The sequence below is a fragment of the Symsagittifera roscoffensis genome, chromosome 3 (assembly GCF_963678635.1).
Source record: "Symsagittifera roscoffensis chromosome 3, txSymRosc1.1, whole genome shotgun sequence".
NCBI classification, from domain to species: Eukaryota; Metazoa; Xenacoelomorpha; order Acoela; family Convolutidae; genus Symsagittifera; species Symsagittifera roscoffensis.
In genome coordinates, this window is record NC_087064.1 from 57,087,935 (window position 1) to 57,112,080 (window position 24,146).

General features: G+C 33.6%; 4 protein-coding genes across 4 annotated transcripts in view; all 4 read right to left on the reverse strand.

Annotated features, from left to right (window-relative positions):
• The window catches only part of LOC134841563 (saccharopine dehydrogenase-like oxidoreductase), a 34,289-nt gene extending 24,269 nt beyond the window's left edge, over positions 1-10,020 (reverse strand). The window contains exon 1 of the mRNA XM_063857594.1: positions 10,010-10,020. The gene's annotated coding sequence lies outside the window, so the exon portion shown is untranslated. The remainder of the gene's footprint in view (positions 1-10,009) is intronic.
• On the reverse strand, positions 8,003-9,648 carry LOC134842254 (tRNA-dihydrouridine(20a/20b) synthase [NAD(P)+]-like). Its single transcript, XM_063858518.1, has 2 exons — positions 9,453-9,648; positions 8,003-9,172 (listed from the first exon to the last, which is right to left on the reverse strand). The coding sequence occupies exons 1-2, from the start codon at positions 9,563-9,565 to the stop codon at positions 8,410-8,412; spliced, it is 876 nt and encodes a 291-aa protein (XP_063714588.1). The 5' UTR covers positions 9,566-9,648; the 3' UTR covers positions 8,003-8,409.
• Positions 10,021-15,492: 5,472 nt separating the features above from the next.
• On the reverse strand, positions 15,493-17,816 carry LOC134842746 (proteasome maturation protein-like). The gene is made up of 5 exons (XM_063859225.1): positions 17,698-17,816; positions 17,355-17,412; positions 16,370-16,465; positions 16,058-16,151; positions 15,493-15,669 (listed from the first exon to the last, which is right to left on the reverse strand). The coding sequence occupies exons 1-5, from the start codon at positions 17,808-17,810 to the stop codon at positions 15,605-15,607; spliced, it is 426 nt and encodes a 141-aa protein (XP_063715295.1). The 5' UTR covers positions 17,811-17,816; the 3' UTR covers positions 15,493-15,604.
• A 5,366-nt stretch (positions 17,817-23,182) lies between these two features.
• Positions 23,183-23,980, reverse strand: LOC134841378 (large ribosomal subunit protein eL22-like). Its single transcript, XM_063857326.1, has 2 exons — positions 23,831-23,980; positions 23,183-23,545 (listed from the first exon to the last, which is right to left on the reverse strand). The coding sequence occupies exons 1-2, from the start codon at positions 23,957-23,959 to the stop codon at positions 23,306-23,308; spliced, it is 369 nt and encodes a 122-aa protein (XP_063713396.1). The 5' UTR covers positions 23,960-23,980; the 3' UTR covers positions 23,183-23,305.
• Between the last annotated feature and the right edge of the window lie 166 nt (positions 23,981-24,146).

A 24,146-nucleotide genomic window follows, 5' to 3' on the forward strand; every position in this document is an offset into this window, starting at 1 on the left:
TCTTAAAAGTGAAACTGAAGAAAATTATTTAGGAATATTTGTTACCCCAATTCTTTCATGGAATGTTAATGCATCTAAGCGGTGTCATAAGTCATTATCGGCCTTCAACTCATTGAAACGTAATCTGTCAAAACATTGTCCCTTAACGTCAAAGCTCAATGCCTACTCAGGATATGTTGTACCGATGGTAGTTTATGGCACATCAGTAACACACTACTCCAAATCTAACCTTACGTTGATAGAAAAAGTCCAGCGAACAGCGACGAAATGGACGCTTAACTCATATACACCTTATAACGAAAGACTGCAGAAACTTAGACTTCTCCTCCTGTCATCGAAATGCACGACCTACTTTTCATATCCATTATCCGGAATAATTATGAAATTGACATCAACCAATACGCTACATCCATCCAAAGTTTAACCAGACAAAATGATAGTAATGAACTTTAAGTTCCAGAAACTCGCTTACAGAAGACCAATGCTGACTTCTTCGTTATATGCCCAGCACTCTCCAACATCATTATTCGAAATACGCCATAACAATTATCGGAGATAAGAAAAATTGGCATAGCAGAGATTTATTGGAAATTCTTCGCAAAATATTCAGAAACGAACAGCTGGACATGGCAAATAATGTTTCAATGCCGAAACTGTAACCCAAATGGAAAACTCAGAACTCATTAAACTATACTTTGGGATAAACCCTTAATACTATTTTACTACTACTAATATACGATATAAATTAAACGTATAAATTTCGTTGAATTGCAACAAATAATACGCTCAAAAAGCTTGAATATGTCAACATAGTGACTTCTTAAAAACGTCAACATAGGGACTTCTTAAACGTCTCAAGTGAAACGTCAAGTAAATTTTGTATAGATTGACAATAAAGGTTGTGCCTCCTAAACCAATAAGAGTTGGACCTCAGCATTTTAATTTGAGAAAAGCTATCGTACAACAGATGCGTCTAACATCCACCAGAATTCTCAGATTCTCAATTTAAACATACATTGCGGAAAAACGAACAAAATTTTAAAATTTGTACATAAATTGAAGCATCACGAAAAGCGAAATATCAAAAGTATGGCAACCATTACCTGGAAGGAAATGCATTATGAAAGGGTGACGTACTTCAATTTTCATAATAATTATTTGAAAACGTTGACTGTGCTAAATAAAACACTTGAAGCGCTAAAATGCATTTCAGCGCACTAAAAAAACTTCATCTGCTGAAAACAAGCTGGTCGGTGTCAAAGGAACACACTGAGCTTTTTTGCATAAAATAATGAAAACCACGTATATCATATATAATTTTGAACTAAAAAAACTTTGATCAAAAATTTACGCCCATTCTGCCTTCCAAGCTACAAAATAAGAGATCAGCTAAGCAATTTAATATAAGTTGAAACTATAAAACAAAAATAAAGCAAATTATTCAAAATCAGAATCAATTAAATTAGAAATTACAGAAAAAATTTCAGAAAAACAAAATTGTTTAAATCAAAAGAAAGAAATATGATACTACGATATGCATTAAAAGCACCAACCCATAAAACTGAGATATTTGATTTCATACTTGATGAATTTTTTAAAAAATCGTAAGTTGTTTTTTGACATTTTTTGGTTGAAACTAAAAATATGAGCAACCGTTACTAGATGCCAGATTTACAGCTCCTCTTGGGATTACCCTGACAGCACCTCAACTTTGAGCTGAAAATTTCAAATTTCGTTGAATATTTTGAAAACTTTGAAAAAAAAATCCTAATTCAAATGCATGATAGTCTGAAAGGGTTGCTAATTCAAATGCATGATAGCCTGGATTTTTTTTTGAAACTTCGCGTTTCGAAAAAAAAACAATGAAAAATGAGTTCAGGCATTCGCGCTCCAACAGATGTTTCATTAAAACCGTAGATAACCTTGGAAAACAGCATTCAATTTTTCGTTTCAACAAAAAATCATAATTTAACACTCGCATAGATTATTTAAAATGTTGGCTGCAATAAACAATTTAAACAATGCGATTCTTGGAGTTTTAACTTTTTAAATGTATTAAGAGAAAAGCCAGTTAAATTATGTATACTAGCGAGCCTGCCTCTAATAATCAATCGGCTCGCAATAAATTAGTTGTTGTTCTAATCAATCTATCCAAGTAATAAAACTTTGAGCAATTTTAAATTGAGCCATTTGGTGAATCAGTTTGGAAAACTATTTTCATAGAATAAATCGATTCCCGAAAAATTGAATTTTTTCTAAGCAAGCTATTTTAGCTATGAAACTTTGAAATATTTCAAAATGTTTCATGAAGCAAATCAAATGGCGAAACTGCAGGTTTTTCTATGGAAGCTATTCAAGCGATGAAACAATGATTTAGTTCGAGATGTTTCACAGAGCAAATCAATTCCCGAAAAAGTTTTTCCATGCAAGCTATTAAAGCAAGGAATATTTGAAAAAAATCATGTTGTTTCATAGAGGGAATCAGTTGGGGAAAAGTTAAAACATATATACGCAAGACTTTTAAGCTAACAAGCTCTGAAACTTTTCAAGTAATTTCATAGACTGAATCAGTAGGCTAAAAATTTAGGTTTTTCTAAGCAAGCTTTTTCAGCCAGAAGTTATAAAACAATTCAAGTTCATTTATAAACCGAATCAGTTCGCAAAAAACGTTAAGTTTTTCGAAGCAAGCTATTCAAGTTATGAAACTTTGATTCATTTCTATTTATTTCATTGACCAAATTGGTTCACGAACAATTATAAAACTTTCTCAGCAAGCTTTCAAAGCTATGGAACTTAGAATTATTTCAAGTTAATTCATAGACTCAATCGGTTCGCGAAAACTTGAAGTTTTTCTAATCAAATTTTTAAAGCTATGAAATTTCGAACTATTTCAACTGATTTCATAAATCGAGTCAGTTCGCGAAAAGCCTTGAAAATTTCAAGCTATTTCGTTGACCAAATTGGTTCACGAAAAGTTATAAGTTTTTCTTAGCAAGCTTCTGAAGCTATAAAACTTTGATTTAGTTAATTCATAGACTGAATCGGTTCGCGAAAAACTAGTTTATCTAGGCCCGCTATTTAAGTTATTTCAAAAGGTCAAATCAATTTGCGAAAAAAGCTAGCTTAAAAAATGTGTGCAATGGTATTATACTTTTACTTTAAAAAAAATTAAGCTTTTCGCAAAACTGTTCGGTCTATGAGATAACTTGAAATATTTTAACATTTTTCTGAGCACATTATTTATGCGATGAAACTTTAAAAAATGTCAAAATGTTTCATAGCGAAAATCGACTGGCGAGAATTTCCAGTTTTTCTAAGCAAGCTACTGAGGCAATTAAACTAAAAATTATCTCAAGTTTTCACAGAGCACGTCGATTGGCGAAAAGTTTCTGTTTTTCTAAGCAAGCTATGCAAGCGATGAAACATTGAAATATTTCAAAATGTTTCATTAAGCAAATCGGATGGCGAAACTTTGTTTTTCTAAACAATCTACGCAAGCGATGAAACCTTGAAATATTTCAAAACATTTCATAGCGCAAATCAGTTTGAAAACAGCTAGTTGTTTTCGAGCAAGGAATTCAAGTTATGAAACTTTAATTCATTTCTATTTAATTCATTGACCAAATTGGTTCACGGACAATTATAAAACTTTCTCAGCTAGCTTCCAAAGCTATGGAACTTAGAATTATTTCAAGTTAATTCATAGACTCAATCGGTTCGCGAAAACTTGAAGTTTTTCTAATCAAATTTTTAAAGCTATGAAATTTCGAATTATTTCAACTGATTTCATAAATCGAGTCAGTTCGCGAAAAGCCTTGAAAATTTCAAGCTATTTCGTTGACCAAATTGGTTCACGAAAAGTTATAAGTTTTTCTTAGCAAGCTTCTGAAGCTATAAAACTTTGATTTAGTTAATTCATAGACTGAATCGGTTCGCGAAAAACTAGTTTATCTAGGCCCGCTATTAAAGTTATTTCAAAAGGTCAAATCAATTTGCGAAAAAAGCTAGCTTAAAAAATGTGTGCAATGGTATTATACTTTTACTTTAAAAAAAATTAAGCTTTTCGCAAAACTGTTCGGTCTATGAGATAACTTGAAATATTTCAACATTTTTCTGAGCACATTATTCATGCGATGAAACTTTAAAAAATGTCAAAATGTTTCATAGAGAAAATCGACTGGCGAGAATTTCCAGTTTTTCTAAGCAAGCTACTGAGGCAATTAAACTAAAAATTATCTCAAGTTTTCACAGATCACGTCGATTGGCGAAAAGTTTCTGTTTTTCTAAGCAAGCTATGCAAGCGATGAAACATTGAAATATTTCAAAATGTTTCATTAAGCAAATCGGATGGCGAAACTTTGATTTTCTAAACAAGCTACGCAAGCGATGAAACCTTGAAATATTTCAAAACATTTCATAGCGCAAATCAGTTTGAAAACAGCTAGTTTTTTTTCGAGCAAGGAGGTTGCTGTTTTTATTTGGTTCGTTTCAGAATTAAATCAATATGTAAAGGCAAAATTTCGGAAAAATTGACAGGCAACAATATCCAGCCTTGAAAATGAATTGAGTTCATCTTGTCTAAAGAATTGAACTCCTGTCTAAAAAATTTGTAGAATATTTATTCCAGACTTAAGAAAATTTGAAAGTTCTAGAACATTCTTGGCCTTATCTTAAGCTTTAAGCCTCAATAATTTTTAAGCGTTGCATTCTAATGCTAAAACATTGCGTTCAGTTGAACATTGCGTCCATAGCGCATTCGGAGTTTCATTTAATATATAAGATATATATAAGATATAGATAGATAACCTTCAACTAAGTACTAGCAGCAAGAACTCTTCCAGCAGCAATAAACGTATTCAGTGAATGCTTATGTACTTGCAAGCTTGCCTCCATTAATCAATCGGCTCGCAAAAAATTAACTATTCTTACCAATTCTACATCCAGAATTGGTTCGCAAAAGTTTGAGGTTGTCAATTCAAGCTATTTATGCATGCCATAGAACTTTGGAATATTTCAAAGTGATTTAGCTTGAACCTGTTCGGAAAGTTTTTCTAAGCAAGCCATTCAAGCAAAAATATTTTGAATTTTACCGTGAATCGGTCGCAAAACAATTGTTTTTCCAGCAAGTCATTCAAATCATAAACTTTTGAAATTATTCATATCATTTCAAAAATTGAATTGATTTGCAAAAAATAAGTTTTCTATTGAGTGCGGGCCATTCAAGGGAAATAATTTCGATACTTTAAAAGTTAGAATACACTGAATCGATTAGCAAAAAGCAAGATTTCTGAGCAAGCCAATCAAGCACTGAAACTTATGAAACAACTCAAGTTCTTTGATATTCATTCGATGCGCATCAAAATAAAGTTTTTTCCAGCAATCGATGAAACTTTAAAACTACTGAAGTTGTTTCCAAGCCAGCCATTCAAACCAGGCAATTTTTGAAATTTTCTTGTTCTTTCATACTTTCAATCGATTCTCAAAAAGTTAGTGTTCCTCAACAAACCATTCAAGCGATGATACTTGAATTTTTTGAAGTTGTTTCTAATATTAAGTCGATTCGCAAGTAGTTTTATTTTCTAAGCAGGCCAATATAATCTTAAAATGATTCAAGTTATATTGTAGTGGAAAAAATTGCTAAAATTTGATATCTTCTAAGCAAGCTATTCAAGCAAAGATTTTCGGAACTTTTAAAGATATTTATGGAATACTCAGTTCGCAGAAAATTCAAGTTTTGGCTAGGCTAACTATTGAAGCGATGAAAAATTGAAACATTTTAACTAACTTCAAAGAAAAAATCAACTTACTTCTAACACTAACCCTAAAAAATGATTTGAAGAAAAATTCATGATTTCTATGCAAACTACTCAAGCGGCCAAAGTTTGAAAAATGGCAAACTATTTTATAGAGCGAATCAAATCGCAAAAAGTTCAAGCTTTTATAGGCAAGCCATTCCAGAAAAAGGAACTTTTTAAAAATTTTAAGAGCAAATCATATCGAAAAAACTCTAGTTTGTTTTAAGCAAAGTATTTTAAGCAAGCTATTGAGCAAAAAAAAAGCTAAGGAATATTTAAAGTTTTTTTCACAGCTTGAAGCGATTCACTACAATTTTTTTGAGCCGGCTACCGGGCAATAAAACGTTACGTTGTTTTTATAGCTTGAATCGTTTTGTTAACTAAAACTAAATTCTTTTACGCAAGCTATGGATCAACAGCTTATCATCATTTGAACTAATTTCTTTTGTTTTATTAACTTAAATTAAGTTTGCGAAAAAAATAAATCGACTCGTTTTTTTTCCAACGAAAAAAAAATGTCTAAGCAAAGAGGTTACTAATATTAATTAAGGGATCATCATTTCTACAGAATTCTAGAAAGTTTCAGAAATTGAAAAATTTGAAACTGTTACAAATTACTGAACGGTTAAAAATGGCGCCCATGGAAAATGAAAAACCAACTTTGTTAAACATGGCACCATGCCATTTTCAAAACGACTTACAACGAATTACAAGATTGTTTACAGGAAATCAACTTCGAGTACAGGATTTGATAAAACTACCTAATTGAAAATCTTATAACACAAACAATCAAAAAACATGAACATTGAAACATTGATTCTAAACTGAGAACAGAATAAACATTGAATTATAAACAAGTTCAAGAAACTTTTGAAACCTTGCAGATGCTAATTCAATTGTAATTTTAAACTTAAAAAACGCCAATTTTCTAGTTTGAATCAAATTAAGAAGCTTGAACACAATTTCAGAATTAAATTTATTTTCTCATATATTCTTGCGCTCTTTTGATACCGATAATTTTGAAAATAAAAATTGTACAAGTTTATCAAAGAGAGCCAAAAATGACATGGAAAAACGCAAGATAAAAACATTAGTGTTTCGTTTTTTTTCCAATGGCGCTAATTGTAGGTTAATTTTCATATTTTTGCGTGTACCTTTAAAAAATAATGGTTTTGATGATAATTTAGGCTGAACTTTAATCCTTGGTCCGTCCATTGTTCCTTCATCCTTGTTCCTGAAAATAGGGAGTAACTTTGTATTTGTGTGTCTTTTAACTTCCTCTTTTTTCTCTCTCCGTGCAAAAAAATACTGACTTGCTTTTTGAAAAAAAAACTTCAAGTAGCGAATTTCAAAGAAAAAATAAATGGCCGTAGAGCTGTGTGAACTTTTAGAAAAATTTATGACTGACACTTTTTTGTAAAAAAAATTATCCCAATTTGAGTAAACTGGATCAATATGCAAATTTTTCGTTTCGCTGGGAAATCTGAAAATTGAATTACACTTTCGAACTTAAAAGTCGATCACATTTTTTGTTATCTTTACACTTTTGCTGTTCGCTAGTGGAGTTTACCTTCCTTTTAACAAAGGAAATGAACTGAACTTGTAAGATATCAAGAGTCAAACCTGAAAAAAAGAGCCAGTCAAAAGTCAAACCCGAAGAGTCAATTCCTGAAAAAAAATCACCAAGGCCTAAATAAGAGTAATCACGAAGTTCATGACTCTTAATCATTGGAATGGTCGATTGATATATATTGAAGCCCTTTCAGTCGTGATTCGAACCACATTAAAAAGCTTTCAAAAAGGTGTTCAGCAAAAAAGTGTTTGAATTTTTCAAAAATTTTTCGTCCAATTTCAAGCGAACAAAGCGAGAGAGCAGACTTATGATGGGAGGCTGGTCGCAGTTAGTAGTAAAATAGATTGATTTTTACACTTGATATGTATTTAAGTAAATAAGGTTGATTTTTCAATAATTGATATGTAGTTTATAAGAAAAACTGTTGTCAAATGTCCCTTTTTTATATTTTCTGTTCATATCTCAAAACGAGCCAGTTATCTCAAACCGTTAGCTTTTGCTGTTCCTAAATCGTAATCAATCTGAAAAATAAAGAGTCCACTAGAAGTGTTAATTATGGTGCAAGTTCGCAAAGAGCAAGTTGTATTTAGGGCAAATCAGTAAGGAGGCAAAAAACAGTTATTGAGAATGGTAGTTTTTTAAAAATCACATCTTTCGAGTTTCAGCAAATCAATTGTCTATTTGACCCGCTAACTGTGAGTTGAAAATCACTTCGATAAAGTTCACTCTGCTAATTAAATCGATAAGCTTTTGCTAACTGCCCACCAGTCCGCTACATATGGTATTAGCCGCCTCAAACTCCTGCTTTTTTTATTCTATTCAGAATAAAACAGTAAGAGAACCAATTTTCAAGTTAATTTGAGTTGCAGCTTTATACAATCACAAAACATTTTCACAGCACAGTAAAACTCAACCTTTCATTATATCGGCGAAGGATTCCATCCATGTTTCAGCCTTGCATATTCTTTCTCCTCGAATAAAAGCGCTCACTTCAAGCATCAAAGTTTCGACGATTTGGGAAAAAATAAAAAAACGCTTAATTTAACGAATAGAGAAATCGCTATTGAAATTATCCTTAAAATAGTCCAAAAACTGAGACATGGAGTTGCATGCAAGAATATTGAGTCGTTCTGACTTGCTACAATTACGTTCGATCATCCAGTAAAACAATTTCTTGAACGATACAAAGTTGAATCCATATTTAACGCATAATTTCAGAAAATCTTCGATACAACACAAGGGGGTATTTTCATAACCAGCGAAGAGAGCTGGGTTTTCTAGAAGTCCTCTGGCTGACATGACTCCATGTGCTTTCGTTTTTTCAGAAATAAGTCGGTAATCCTCTAAATTAAAACAATCTCCATTTGCAACTACGGGAATTTGTAATGATTTCTTAATTTCAGCTAACTGGTCATGATCGGCAGGTTCTGTTCTCATTTGATGAGTTCGCGAATGTACGCCTATAAACGAGACGCCACATTTCTCAATTTGGCGATAGAGATCAACAGTTTCGTTTAAACTCGATAGCAATCTCAACTTTACTGACATTGAAAATGCCGCCTCATGTTCAACTTGGTTGCGAAACTGTCGAACGATGTCGAAAATCTTTTGAGGCGAATAGAGTAAAGCTGCTCCGTATCCCTCGTGCATTGCCCATTTTTGAGGACACCCGCAATTTAGATCGACCCCGTCACAGTAGCCCACAACTAGCTGACTGGCCCCAATAAAGTCTTCGACTGTATTGGCCGCAAACTGAGTTATGACAGGTCCAGTTTCGTCCTGAGATGTTACAAACTCGTGCGACCTTTTGGTTAACATCGTCAAAAACAGATAAACATTTACAGTTCTCCGCATAAAAAACTTCAACATTCAAAGATAATATATATTTCTCCACATAAAAAATGTAATATTTCAAAAAATTTCAAGAAAGACAAAATGAGCGATTGTTTTTTCAATTGGTCAAACTATTTTTCAAAAACCATTTATTCTTCGCTGTTTCTTACTTTGACCAGTCCAAAACCTTCCTTGTTCATAAAACTAGAAGCATGTTTGTCTGCTTATTGTGTCATGCATAGTTTACCCACCTTTTGGCAGCAGACAGTCGAAAGCTATCGGACATAATCATAGAAGTGTAGGTTACATCACAGCCGTATTTTCTCACCAGCAAACGAAAAGGAAGCTTAGAAAAACGGACCATAGGAGCGCATATTTTCAAAGGAGATTCTGATTCTAAGAGGAGCTTCCGTACATCAATTGCGCTTCTTTTAGGTAGTTCATACATGTCTAGAAGCCAGATACGATTCGAGAATTATTTTGCTTCAGACTACACGGCATGCAACAAGAAAAAGAAGAAACAAGGATAGCCTGGACAAACAAAAAAGAAAAAACTAGAAAAAAACTAAACTTTCCAATTTTTAGAAAACTTTATTGCCAATGATGCACTAACTGAAGCGTCCAAAACTAGTTTTCCTTTGGTAAACCATTTTTTGTCAAATGACTAAATTTATATCTAACAAACGATACTTGATCGCGTTACTCGCTTGAAAATAAACTAAAACTCACAAAATTCAAACCGGTTTTTCTGGAAAACCGGACAACTTTTTGAATTTTCAAATGTCGTTCGAATCACGACTAAAACCACTTTAATAAGTTAAAACATAGCCAATCGAAGATTAGAAAAGAGTAATGAACGCAAGTAAACATCAAAAAATTCACTGAATTTCTTGGATAAAATCTCAACTTTCGAATTTCAAAGAAAAAAATAGATTCCCTTTCAGATCTTTGAATTTCTAAAACAATTTATTATTGTCGCCTTTTTGATAACATGAACCTAACTTTAGAAAACTGGACCAATAGTTCCGCTGGGAAATCTTAAAAATAAACCCACTTTCGCAACTAGAAATCGTTCACGTTTTTTGGCGCAATTTACACGTTCGTTTTTGGAGGGTGCTATTTACGTCACTTTCATCAGATGAATTTCTAAATGAACTCAAAAAGTAGATTATACCTAAGAGCATCAATATTTAAAGACTTTTTCGTGGAAAAAAAACCAACAAAAAATCAGCAAGGTCTACATAAGAGTCTTCACTACGTTCATTACTCCTAATTATTCGAACCATTTCGAGGACCCATAACCCATTCTCATTTGAATTTAGACTAAAACTCAAAAGAGTCAACTCGGGTTTTCTCGACACTGGGTCAACTTTAAAAAAAACATGTTCGAATCACGACTGAAAAGGCTTTTATTTGATTCACGACTTAACCCATTCCGATGATTATTTGTGTTACCTGATTTTGCGGGCAAAAGAATACGAAAGAAGAAACTACAACACCCGAATACAAAGTTCCACCCCATTTTCAATGGTCGGAACAATGAGCCATCCAGAGAATTCGAAATCAATTCAATTCTATGCAATATTCAAATCAATGCATTTAAATTCTTCTGTTTTGGCCTGAAAGCACGCGTTTTGGCATTCATGCTGCAAATTTTGATGAGCACTTGTCACGAGGTTTTGACATTCACGTCGTAATATTTGGTAAGCAGTTGTCACGAAGTTTTCGGAACAAATATTACATATAAGATTGTCAAAAGCTCCCATGATATCACTCTGTTGGCACCTCTGAATCTTTGTTTTCAAAAATTCTGATAAATTGATATCAAAAACAAATTGACCTTAAATTTGAAATGCAAAAGACTGAAATGCTTAAAGTTTCCAAACAAACATTTTCCCGTGAAAACCTTTGAATCAAAAATATCTGTAGAATATAACAATGTACAATGCCCGAGATTTTCTTAATTAATAAGAATTTCGTGAAGTTTCGTTGAAGTCTGGGCTGTGGTAGCCAAAACAACAAATACTAATAATCTCGAGACGCTTAATCGAAAACGCTAAATATCCAATTTTTAAGCAGTAGTTAAGCCTGCAAAAAAATATATCCTACCCATGCGCAAACCACTGGTCTTCATGACACTAAATGACACTTGAACATCAAATCAAGAAAAAATCAAAATTAGGCATAGCAATCAAAAACACCAAATAACTGAAGCATCATTCCAGAATAATTAAGAAAACTGAATGATTTTACAAACCAAGTTGATTTTCAAAGCAGTTGGCACATTTAATGCAGCTCTCCGATAGAAAAAATATGTTTCTTCCTGATTAAAAAACTGAGGCTGAATATTTTGAAAAGCGAAGAGCACTAAAACTGACATAATCCTCAACTTTTGCAAACTTTTTTTTATTAAATCGGTCAATCTATTAAGCTCGTAATCCCCTGTAAAAAGCGGCGAACTAAATTATACTAGCGCAAAAAACGCACCTACGATGCTTCAAATAAATCGTTGAGCGTAAAAAGAGTTTTCGAAGACATGTACCAAAACAACGATATTTCAGTGACCCTAATTTATGGCAACCCTGAAGATAAACTGGGCTCATCTATCAAAGGGTTTCTTTTTCATAAAAAAAGCCATATCTCGAAAATCAAAATCGTTTGAGCAGATAAAATTATAGCATAGATTTGCGACCCTATTTTATACCCTGCACCATCCCAATATACGGTTGAAAATTTCAATTTCTACTAGTTGTCTAAAATCTAAGATTTTTTGAAAACGTATTGAAAAATCAAGAGAAACGCCATCTCTTGGGAACCAAAAGGGTTTGAGAAGTCACATTAAAGGCCAGATTTGCAACGCAGAAATGTACCTGATAAACCCCCGCCTTAAGGTTGAGAACTTCAAGTTATGTTAATTTGTTTTATATCTAATTTTTTGAAGAAAAAAAATTGAAAAAATCATACAACATGTCTCGAAAAGCAAAAGTAATTGAGCAGTCGAACTTGGACGTCAGATTTGAATTCTTTGACTATACCCTGGGAGCATCCCACTATAGGGTTGAGAATTTCATATTTTATTACTTTTTTCAAATCTAATTTTTTTTGAAAAAAGGATGAAAAAATGATAAAAAACGCCATATCTCGAAAACCAAAAGAATTTGCACAGTATAATTGGACGTTAGATTTGCAACGCCTGAGTGTACCCACTTTCAAGTTCGGTTAATTTTTATATCCAAGAATTTTGAAAAAAAAAATTTAAAAATTCATAAAAAACGCCATATCTTTAAAAATAAAAGGGTTTGTGCATTCATACTCAGACGCCAACTTTGCAACGCCTAAGTGTACCTTGACAGCCCCCATCATAGGATTGAGAAATTCAAGTTCGGTTATTTTTTTGATATCTTAAATTTTTGAAAAAATCATAAAAAAATAACATATCTCGAAAACCAAAAAAAATTGAGCAGCCGAACTTGTGGGCCAGATTTGAAACCTCTGAATGTACCCTGGGTGGGCCCCACTATAGGGTTGAGAATTTACTTTTTTAAATCTAGGTTTTTCGGAAAAAAAAACGAAAAAATTATAAAAAAAACGCCATATCTCGAAAACCAAAAGAAATTTGAGCTGTATACTTGGAGGTCAGTTTTGCAACACCTGAGTGTACACTCACAGCACCCTACTATATAATTAAGAATTTCAAGTTTGGACATATTTTTTATATCTGTTTTCTGAAAAACAAATTGAAAAAATTATAAAAAAAGCCATACATCGAAAACCTATAAGATTTGAGCAGGCATACTTGAACGCCAGATTTGCAACCCCCGAGTGTACCCTGACTGCACCCCACTATAGATTTGAAAATTTCAAGTTCGCTTGGTGTTTTTTGTTTTCATTTCTAAGATTTTCGAAAAAACAAAGAATCATAATAAATGCAATATCTCGAAAACCAAAAAGTTTTACATCGAGAATATCGGAAAAATGTACAGTTAAAGCAGTCGCGCTCCAACAGATTTCGAAACGTCGACTTGAGAAATCATTTCAACTCTTGCAATGTTTTGGCATTTTAACAGACCAAATTAGGGACTTCTAAACACCTGCTAAGTGAAATTTCTTAAGCATTACAAAATACGATATAGTTTAAAGGTGCAAAACTTTTTCACTAAAAATGCAAAAAAAACAAGCTGAAAAAAATTAAAAAATTAAATACGTCAACATTGAGACTTGTTTAACATGTGTCAAGTGAAACGTCAAATAAATAAGGTATAGATTGTTGCTGTTTCATAAGAAACTAAGCGGAAACGAACTAAACACTGAGCGACCAAGCTGAAAAAATCCGACATCCGATAAATATCGGAAAAATTTAGATAACGATTTGATAACTCTTGATAATTAAATTTTGCGCATATCTAAAACGAAAACCCGAAAGATACTATCGACCAGCAGTTCCGTCAGTTCACAGATAAAAAGCAACAGCTAAAAAATAACCAACAGAAAACTCGGAAGAGCATTAAAAAACTGAAAGTTATCAAAAACGTGTGATTTTGTTTTTTTTTCTCCTAATTTCGGGTTTGATAGAAACAAGCTCATCACTTTCAAGCTCTTTCTAACTCAAGAAGCATTGATTGGCAATTCTTTCATTAAAAAAATTCAATATGAAAACAGCCAATATACAGTTGGAAAAGTGTACGAAGAGGCGAAGCGGAGCTTCGCATTACTTGCGATACAACGAAAACGTAGCATTGCAAACTACCAAATAGACAGTGAGATGAGAAAATGATGTCGAAAAAAAACTTGAAAAACCAACAATTTGTTTCGAATGACAAAAAATTAACCCTCAGGAAAACACGAGAAGCACAACCACTAGCATTGAGCTGCTAGTATTTTCCGAATCTTCACTAAGCCAGCAACACGTGGTTAGGCATCAATTGATCCGAAAACAAAAAATGCTAAAAGAAATTGTTGTCCAAAAACTTGAAAAATCAACAATTTTTTTTGGAAAAACAAAAAATTCTATCTCAGCAAAACAGATGAAAAACCACTAGCATTTAACAACCTTTTAGTAATTTCCGAGCGTTCACTAAGCCAACAACCCGTGGTTAGACATTAATTGATCCGAAAAGAAAAAATGCCAAAGAAAAATGTTATCAACAAAAAATAAGCTAAGAAATTCACTAAGCCGACAAAAAAGAGCGGAAATAATAGGACGAATAAAATTTCCACGACGTTGTAGCACTTTGAATTCAATACACAAGATTTTTTTCCGCTGGAAAATCACAAAATTGATGTCCAGTTTTAAAACGAAGTGATTCATTTCTTTCGTAACTTTTTCACTTTTGATATTCGATGGTTCAGTTACCTTATTTTAACTTCAGAAAGGAGGTCAACTTAAAAAGAAATCGTAAAAATTGAAACTCGAGCGTGAATAAATATTAATGTTTTCTCCTAAAACATCAAAGAAAAATCATCAAGAACCATATATAAGAAATTTACTTCGTTCATAACACTTAATATCATGATCAAAAAAACTTTCTCAGTGGTGATTCCAAAATACAAAACAAGCGGTGATTCCAAAATTCGATACAAGGATAGCCGGTTACTGTGCAAGTAGCACAGAAAGTTCAGACCATAGCCTTAAAACAATACAAATTTTTTGTTCAAATTAATGTCGTTTTTTTTCGGTTTAGTGTGATTTAAAAAAAACCTGGGTGAAAAAATAGAATATAAGCAAATGCGACAGTGATAGTCAAAACGGCCATCTGGAAAACAGTTTTTGAATAGAAACGAAGAATTTTGAACTTTAATTAGACCAAAAATCAAAAATTTCAAACCGGTTTTTTAAATGTCATTCAAATCACGACTGAAAAAAAAACAAAAAACATTAATATAATATACCAATCGAACCAATCCGATGGTTACTTGTGGAAACTCATTTTGAAAACAAAAAAAGAAAAAAACTAAAACACACCCGAATACAAAGTTTCTCCACATTTTTCAAATGATCGGAACATTTTAAATTTAAAATCAAGCGCTCTAATTCCTATTTTTTCTCAGAGATCAGATTTTGAGCTCCATTTGAGAAGCTTATTCAAAAAGTGAGGTTCAATGCAAATCGAAACTCAAGCCTATTGAATATAAAAGCTTGAAGAGTGAAGAAACTTCAAAATTTTTCCTCAAAACAAACCAAACTACCCATTCTAGATTAGTGAAAACTGACATAACCTCCCTCAGTAACACTCGAAAGAAACTTTGTTAAAATAAATCAGGAGTTGTCACTGTATGTTCTCATTTAAAACAAAGTGTTAAAGGTTTCAATTACAACTTTCACAAACTGTATATCAACTCAGCGGCACATTAAATAATTGCTCAGCCGCTCCAACTAGATTCTATCAGTTCAAATAGTGTATCATCAATATCGTGCACAGCTCTCAATCATAATGTGGGGTTCTCCTGTCACTTCCGGCATTTGGTAATCTAAACAACAGGAACTCGTCTTGCCTTATTTTTTGAAATGGCTTTGTCACAAACTAGGCAGACGTATTGTCCATAAGATATAACTATAGTTCCAACTGAAACATGCCAAAAAAAACTACAAGACAAAAATCAATCCAAGAGAAAAAAGACAAGACGGATGAGTAGACCTCGAATCAAGCCCGCGCTTTGTATAAAATTCTTTTCAATCTACTTGCATAGAGCTAATAGTTCAAACTTTGCATAACATGAAAGATCAAGTCATCAAGAGTAGAAGTAGAAAGAAAAACAGTTCCCGAGAACCATCAACTAAAACATCAATTGTTTGGAAGCCTTTAAATTTCGAAAACCTTCGCGAAAAACAAGATGTGAACTGAGAGAGTGAACTGACCTTGGAACATGTCTCTTGGGAGTATCTGCTCATCGTAGCCAGTGAGGGATTCCCACAGCACGTGACTGCTTCTCAAACAGGGAAGTCTTTCGTGCTACAAAAAAAAACAAATAGCTACTATGGTCATGAAACTTTATTTACTTACAAAGATTCTATTAAAATCAAGCTTGGCAATTTCATTTGGTATATTCCTCCAAAAAATTTCCAGTCTCTTCTTTTTGACAAAGTATTTCTTTAATATTCTGGCATTCGTGCGATGAAGCATACGCGTTGTCTAGGTTTGTATGTTTGATTCATCTGTAGTTTTCATACCTTGCTCAGCACTCGCTCCTCCATGCGCATCTTCATGGGCAGATGAAGTCCCTCTGAGTGTCTCAGCTGCTGCAACATGAACTCCCTCTCCTCCTTCTGAATACACATACCTCGATCTTTACCTATCCTTATATACACTTGTTCTAACGACCACTCTCGAAGAGTAGTAATACTGAAGCTCAAAAAATTTCGCAACATTTTTAGCAGCTTCTATAATGGCGCTATTATAATCCTGATTCTGATTCCATAATACATATATATTATATGTATATATATATATATATATATATATATATATATATATATATTACCACTGGGTACATTTGATACTGTTCGTTGTTTTGTTATGTTATTTACTCAAGCAAACGTCTGTGTTGTAATTGGAGTTCAATTTTTCCAAACGGACTCACAAATTTGTGTTCAATTTTTGGGCTTATTTTCATCGATGAGGGGCTCAGTAGCACGTGTTTATCCGCTCTAATCAAGCGCCTGGTATTTACGGAAGACAATGCTTGATAATCCGATGGTTCCTGGTTCGAGTTCCATATTCGGCTCATTATTTTTTTTTAGCCTTATTTACTTAATTTCGTTTTTTTTCTATTTTAAGGACCTTTTTTTTTGCAGTTGTTTTGCTTGTTCTTGCGAAGTGTAGCTTCGCCTGTATAAGAAATTTTGGATTTTTTTTGTTTATTTATGCTTGAATTAGCTTGTTTAGAAATGACTGACAAGCATTTGATACTGTTTGATACTTTTTTCTATCGTCATGAGAGATATTAATCGTTTATAACATAAGCACCGAATTTCCAGATCATTGTTAATACAGATTCTAATTTTATTCCCTGAGAAATAATGATCATTAAATTCAGTAGATAAAGAAAAACTTATTTTGTGCATACAAATACTGTAGCGTAAATGGAACAATTGCACTTTTTTGTCGCTGAAAAAGAATATACAGTTGATTCTGATTCATAGACCAATAACTCACCTGTGGGTTTAGGTTCTGGAGAGGATGTACTAGGTCCAAATTCACTTTTCCATCAAAACTAAAACAGGCAACTGGCGATTCGTATCTGCTTAAATACGGACTACATCATCGAAAATGCATGAATTTCTTTGATCAAACAATATATAAACAATGGCTTTCCTTTATGAAAACTCAATGTGTTCTTATAATCCTCTCTATAGAGCACAATGCAAGTTAATACGCAAGTGGAGATCATAGTGTCATAATCCTTCAACTTTCAAGAGAATAGCTCGAAATCATTGAGTTTAATTCAAACAAAAATCTTCATAAAAGTTATTTTCTGTCCAAAAAAAAAGATATTTACCCAGTGTTTAAGGGATTTTCGGCTAATTTGCCAAGGTCGCTTGAGCTCACAATACTGCTGCAATTCGTTTTCTCGGTTGATTCCGAAAAACTCTTTCCTGGAGCTGCAAACATTTTCACAATCTACAAAGAAGATAAAATTTTGCCTGACATCCTCTTTTTACCACTTAAAAAGAAAGAAAACATTTGTTTTCCCTGTGGGTCTTTAGCAACTAAATTAACTTTTAAAACAGAACTAACGCACGACTCGCACCTACGGTGCTTCAAATAGATCGTTGAACTTAAAAAGAGCTTCCTAAAACATGTTCTAAAACAGCAATTTTTAATGCAACTGTGAAGATAAACTGGGTTCATCTATCAGGGGTTTCTCTTTCATAAAAAACGCCATATCTCGAAAACCAAAGTGATTTGAGCAGAGACAATTAGAGGGCAGATTTGCTTTTTGAAAAAGGATTGAAAAAATTATTAAAAAACCATACCTCGGAAACAAAAAACTTGAGCAGTAGAAGTTAGAAGCCAGATTTCTATGCTGACAAAAAAAATCATTAAAGGCCATTTCTCGAAAACCAGAGATATTTGGGCAGTCAAATTTGAGGATTAGATTTGCAACCACTGATTGTACTCTGACAGCATCCCACCATATAAATGAGAATTCCAAATTCTGTTGGTTTTCTTTTAAATATAAATTTTATAATAAAAAAAATTGAAAAAATCATAAGAAAACAGAACATCACGAAAACCAAAAATATTTGAGCGTTCTTACTTGGATGCTAGATTTGAAACCTCTCAGTGTACCCTGAAAGTACCCAACAATAGGGTTGAGAAATTCATGTAAGTTTAGTTTTTTTCTATATCTAAGTTTTTTTGGATAAATGCATAGCCAAACTGTGCATTCTGTGCATTGCAAGCGGATTCCGCAACAGGCCAAAATCAGATTTGTCGCGGAGTCCGCAACTTTGCTACTTTTCTTTGATCTTCTTCGCTGTTTTGGATTCCACAAACAAATACCTAAAACACTGTACCGCTCAAAATCGTTCCGAAAATAGGCGATTTTGCGGAATCCGCAACCGTACTTGCGGAATCCAGAATAGTTTGTGGAATCCACAAACAAATAATAAAACATTTGTATAGTTAAATTGAGCTGTTGCGGACTCCGCAACTGTAAGCGGAATCCGCAACGTGTAAGTGAAATCCGCAAACTAAGTGGAATCCGCATTTTGTTTGCGGATTCCGTTCACATATGTATGTGTAGTATAGCGTTTAAAATTATATGCTTCCAACTCAAATAAAAGGCCATACCTCGAGAACCAAAAGAAGTTGAGCAGTGATGGTTGAACCCCAAATGTGCAACCTCTGAGTGCGCCCTGACGGCATCATACTATAGTGTTGAAAATTTCAAGCTCCATTATCGTTTTAGAAAGCTTTTTCATAAAAAAATTATAAAAAGCCATACCAAAAGGATTTGAGCAGTCATACTTGGACGCCAAATTTGTAACCTCTGAGTGTAACCTGACAGCACTCCACTATGGGGTTGAGGTTTTCAAGTTCGAATAGTTTTTTACTGGTCAACAGAAAAAAAATATCTCAATTACTACATTGATCAACAACCAGTTGAAACTTTGGTCTCAGTTCCTGTCAACCCAACTTCGATCTCAAATCCTTTCAACTTCGATCCCAAATACTGACCTACTGAACTTCGATCCCTAATACTGACCTACCGATCCCAATTACTGACCTACTTCGATCTGAACTTCGATCCCAAACACTGATGCAATCCTAAATACTGACTTAAGTCAGCGATATGCTGTGCGTTGTGTTTCCCGAGACTCTCAAGCCATGGACTACAAACATTTATATTATTCGGTGTTAGGCTTCCAAAAGCAGTATTTGGGATTGACGCAATCCCAAATACTGACCTAAATTGGCGATATGCTTAGTGTTGTATTTCCATACACTCTCAACCCAAAATTGATTTTATTCGGTGTTGCGTTTCCAAAATACTAAAAGCTGACATCCAACTATTTAGTTAACAAAGGTTTTGAGATTTGTTCGTGGATTCCGATGACAATCGTTAAGTCCTTGCCTTTAAACTCCGCATTGCTATAGATAAGAACTCCAGCTCTAGCTAGCAATTGTTCATATGCAAGTTCAGTAATATACAAAATTCTGAATCCACTTACATTTTGCGGAATCCGCTGACATTTGAGGATTCCATTTACAAATTTTGCGGATTCCACTTACATTTGCGGATGCCACTTACATTTTGTGGAATCCACTTACAGTTGCGGAATCCAGAACAACTAGTTTTATTCGCTTGTTGTGGAATCCGAGACACAACAAATGTGCCGACAAAATTTACGTTTCAGATATTTGTACGCGGAATCCACGGAAGTTTCGTAAGTGGAATCCACTGACATTTTGGAACATGTTTAAAAGTTTGTCTATGGAATCCAGAAACATACAGACACAAAATTGTGCGCCTATCCAGTGCAGTTTGGCCTCGTAATGAAACTCATATGAAACGCCATATCTCGAAAACCAAAAGAAGTTGAGCAGTGATGGTTGGACGCCAAATAAGCAACCTTTGAGTGTGCCCTGACGGCACCATACTATAGTGTTGAAAATTTCAAGCTCCATTATCTTTTTTGTAAGTTTTTTCATAGAAAATTTTTTAAAAAATCATAAAAACGTCATACCAAACGGATTTGAGCAGTCATACTTTGACGCCAAATTTGCAACCTCCGAGTGTACCCTGGCAGCACTCTACTATGGGTTTGAGATTTTTCAGTTCGGTTAGTTTTTTATATTCAAGATTTTTGAAAAAAAAAATTGAAAAAATAATTGAAAAAACGCAATATCTCGAAAACCAAAAAGTTTTGAGCAATCATAGTTGGACGCCAGATATGCAAACCCTGAGTGTACCCTGACAGCAACCCACAACAGGGCTGGTAATTTCAAATGTAGTTAAATTGTGATACAAAACTCTTTTTAGTTTTCCGTTGCGACTATCGGAAAAATTAAGATTTAAAGCATTCGCGCTCCAACACTTTGAAACATCGACTTGAAAAAACATTTCAACCCTTGCATTGTTTTGGCCTTTAAACAGACCAACATAGGTACTTCATAAACATGTGCCAAATGAAATTTCTTAAACCTTACAAATTACGATAAAGCTTAAATGTGCAATAAATCGTGCGACTTAGGATGAAAAAAAAGAAGGTTCGTACTGATACGCTCGCTTCGCAGATGAAGATTAACGACACTATCACAATAATGTAAATAGGAAGCAAATAAATTATTTCGAGTAGGAACGCAAATAACTGAGCTGAGTATAACTACTTGACTAACTATAGTCGAACTAAACCTACTTGAATAACCGAGAAAGCCAGGAAATAAAGCAATTGACTTAATTTTGAAAAAAAAAAAACACTTTTTGGATTTTCGGATATCAAAATAAGAAATACAATTTAAGCCTCAACCCGCTTTGAATTTCAAGACGACTTTATGATTGACACTTTTTTGATAAAATTATCGCAGTTTCAGCAAAAGTTAAAGTTTTTTTCCTCTGTGAAAATTAAAAAGCGATTTCCTTTTTTCGAAACTAGAAATAATTTACGATTTTTCACGCCGTTTCCACGTTCGTATTTGGAGCGTTTAATTTATCTAAGCAGATGAATGTTAATTGAATTCAAAAAATGCATATACACCTAGGTGCATTCTTAAATTCATTAATATCAATGAATGCACATCTGTATTTATTAGAACACTTTACATCTGTAGTTATTAGAGCATTTTAAGTCTTTTTCCCAAAAAAAACGCAAAAAAATTACAAAAACCTATATAAGAGTCTTCACTTCGTCCATCGACTCTTAATCAAAAAAAACTTATACAAAAAAGTAACACCAACAGCTTGTGATATGTCTCAAACCGTAGTTTCAGATCCTAGAAAAAAAACTGAACACACCCACAGCTTTCACAAACCATGTACTTTGTCGATACAGTGCATATTGAGGACTTTGTCCATTCATTTGGAACATACTTTTATGATATTAAAGTTGAAGCAAAAAGACATTAAAAACTCATACAAATTGAGAAGAAACGAGTTCAGGCAGATACTATACAAATAGTAGTTTTCCATAAAACGAAAAAAAAAATAGAATTCTTTCAAGTCAATAAACCTGCAGCCCATTAAATCCATGGGAGTGATACCCTTTAACAGCAGATTTATCAAACAATTCTGCTAAAAATTTGAAAAATGATTCTTTTCAAAAACTTTCATTTCATTAATACTACATTTGAGCCTGAATAACAAAATTTCAGGCCAATTTTCCGCAAGATTTAAGAAAATTTATGAATTTTTGGAATCAAAACACTGGAAAGTAATAAACAAAATATAACCCACAATTATAAAAATACACCAAAAAATGAAACGAAAGCCGTAGATTATCATTAGTAAAACTGTTTTAAAAAAAAAAGTAGGAAAATTATCAGCTCAACCCACCCCCCCCCCCCCCAAAAAAAAAATTACATCAAAATCTTTGTTTGCTCAATATAATGTAAGCCAAACCCTTTTAAAAATCTGATATACTACAATCGAAGTTTGTAAATTTATAGCCAACACAACTAAGCGCATTTCGAATACAACATGTATTAAAAATGCTGACATGCTCATTTCTGAAGTGAACAAAAGTACATATTTAGAGATGGCAACCAATTTCAGTCATCCTGTGAACATAGTTATTTACGAGGAAAAGTCTAGTACCCAGTTGCAACACGTTTGCTTATCGCAAGAGCAATGATACCATACTTGAAGCGCTATTCATTGAGGTGACTACTATAAAGCAATTAACACTCACCGCCAAACTTCAATCCGCCCATTTTATGACGAGGGCACAATGGTTTCTCCAACTGCTATTGCAAGATGGTTTATTTGGAGTAACTCTACACTCTACGACATACTTAAGCACGCAAAGCTGCTCCGTTTTACTTATAATGTTAATTCTCGAGTCGCTCTAATTTTCTTGGGCGAAAAACTAAGCGAACAAAATAATTTAAGTTTGGCGAAAATATATAAAAACCAACAGCAGAAAAACCCCATCATCTGTTTTTGACAAAACAGCAAGACTTCTTTTGATTTTAAATTATTTTAATAAAAAACCGGTTCCATTTAAACATCTCTGTTAACAGGGACTGTTTCACGTTATCTTGGAGAATCAGAAAGCATTTCTGGTCCATTCAGGAAAGCAACTGCAAGAGAAGTTGCGTTAAAGCAAAAACAGAGCTCAGTAACACGTGCAAACTTGCGTTTTTTGAACAAAATTGCGTTCGCGTTTTATTCAACAGAAAATAAATTAACCAAAACTTAAATTTAATGGTTCACTCAGCATACTCATTTTTACACGTACGATCGAATTTTTCCACTATCTTATATGACTGAAGCCTTTGAAACCTCTTTAATAAACTATACTTTTATTTTCGGGAAACAGTGAAAGTTTGGGAATGTTTCAATTCATTCTAAATAAAATCGATACAACTCCCAATTTATACACAATGAGTCGCACAGTTACTCAATTGCGCAAGAGCAACGCAACGATTACGTAACATACACATCACTCGTCGTCATCGTCTTCATTCTCGTCGTTGTTGATGTCGAAGTATCTCAACGTGTAGGAGTCCTTCTCAGTCGCTACAACTCTGAGCCAATCTCTCAAGTCGCTCTTCTTCAGGAACTTTTTAGTGAGGTACTTCAGATATCTCTTGCTGAACTCAACGTTGGCAGTCACTGTGATGATTTTCTTGTCACTTGTAATCAAAATTTTGTTTCCCAAGTTTGCAGTTTTGCCGTCCACCTGCACACAACAGAAAGCTTATTGTTTGAAATCTGCCTTGTAACATTTTGATTAATAATTTTTCTAGAAAATCGAGTATAATTTGCAATTTTTAAACTCAAACGTTCTTTTTCGGAAATTTCTGCTGCGGTCAAATTCGAGCTCGAGTCATATTTATCATATTATTCCCCGGCAACAATGTGCTTGGCAACTTGAAACTTGACATGGCTGATAACACCAGAAAATATCATCCTACACTAGCTTCGCAGTAGTCTTTCTTAATTTCTTGATACGTGAGTGGCCTACCTTTACTTTGTCCTTGAGGAACGCCTCGAACTTTTTGATGTCTATGATTCCGTCATCAATGGGGTTGGTGAGGTCGATCTTGTACTTGCTCACTCCCTTCACCTTCTTATCTTTCTTTGCCAGAGGCATTGTTGGTCAACACGGGATCTGAAAGACGTTAAAAAGCTCAAGTTAACCGAAATCCGCTACGATTAGAACCATTCACAATTATTCTTTGGTATCCCCGTTGTTTTTAGCAACAAAATTCCATCCTACAATGAAATAATTAGCAGTTTAGTAATACGGATATTGTTCCTTATAATGAATCTCCTGCTTC

Bases quoted from the DNA above. Each gene is read 5' to 3' on its own strand.
- LOC134842746 (XM_063859225.1), bottom strand. From the start codon at position 17,810: ATGTTTGCAGCTCCAGGAAAGAGTTTTTCGGAATCAACCGAGAAAACG. The intron at 16,466-17,354 runs GTGAGTTATTGG...ATGTGTATTCAG, and splicing joins TCCAGAACCTAAACCCACAG to AAGGAGGAGAGGGAGTTCAT. The intron at 16,152-16,369 runs GTATGAAAACTA...TTTTTTTTGTAG, and splicing joins AGGAGCGAGTGCTGAGCAAG to CACGAAAGACTTCCCTGTTT.
- LOC134842254 (XM_063858518.1), bottom strand. From the start codon at position 9,565: ATGGTCCGTTTTTCTAAGCTTCCTTTTCGTTTGCTGGTGAGAAAATAC. The intron at 9,173-9,452 runs GTGGGTAAACTA...GTTAACCAAAAG, and splicing joins CGACTGTCTGCTGCCAAAAG to GTCGCACGAGTTTGTAACAT.
- LOC134841378 (XM_063857326.1), bottom strand. From the start codon at position 23,959: ATGCCTCTGGCAAAGAAAGATAAGAAGGTGAAGGGAGTGAGCAAGTAC. The intron at 23,546-23,830 runs GTAGGCCACTCA...TGTTGTGTGCAG, and splicing joins TCCTCAAGGACAAAGTAAAG to GTGGACGGCAAAACTGCAAA.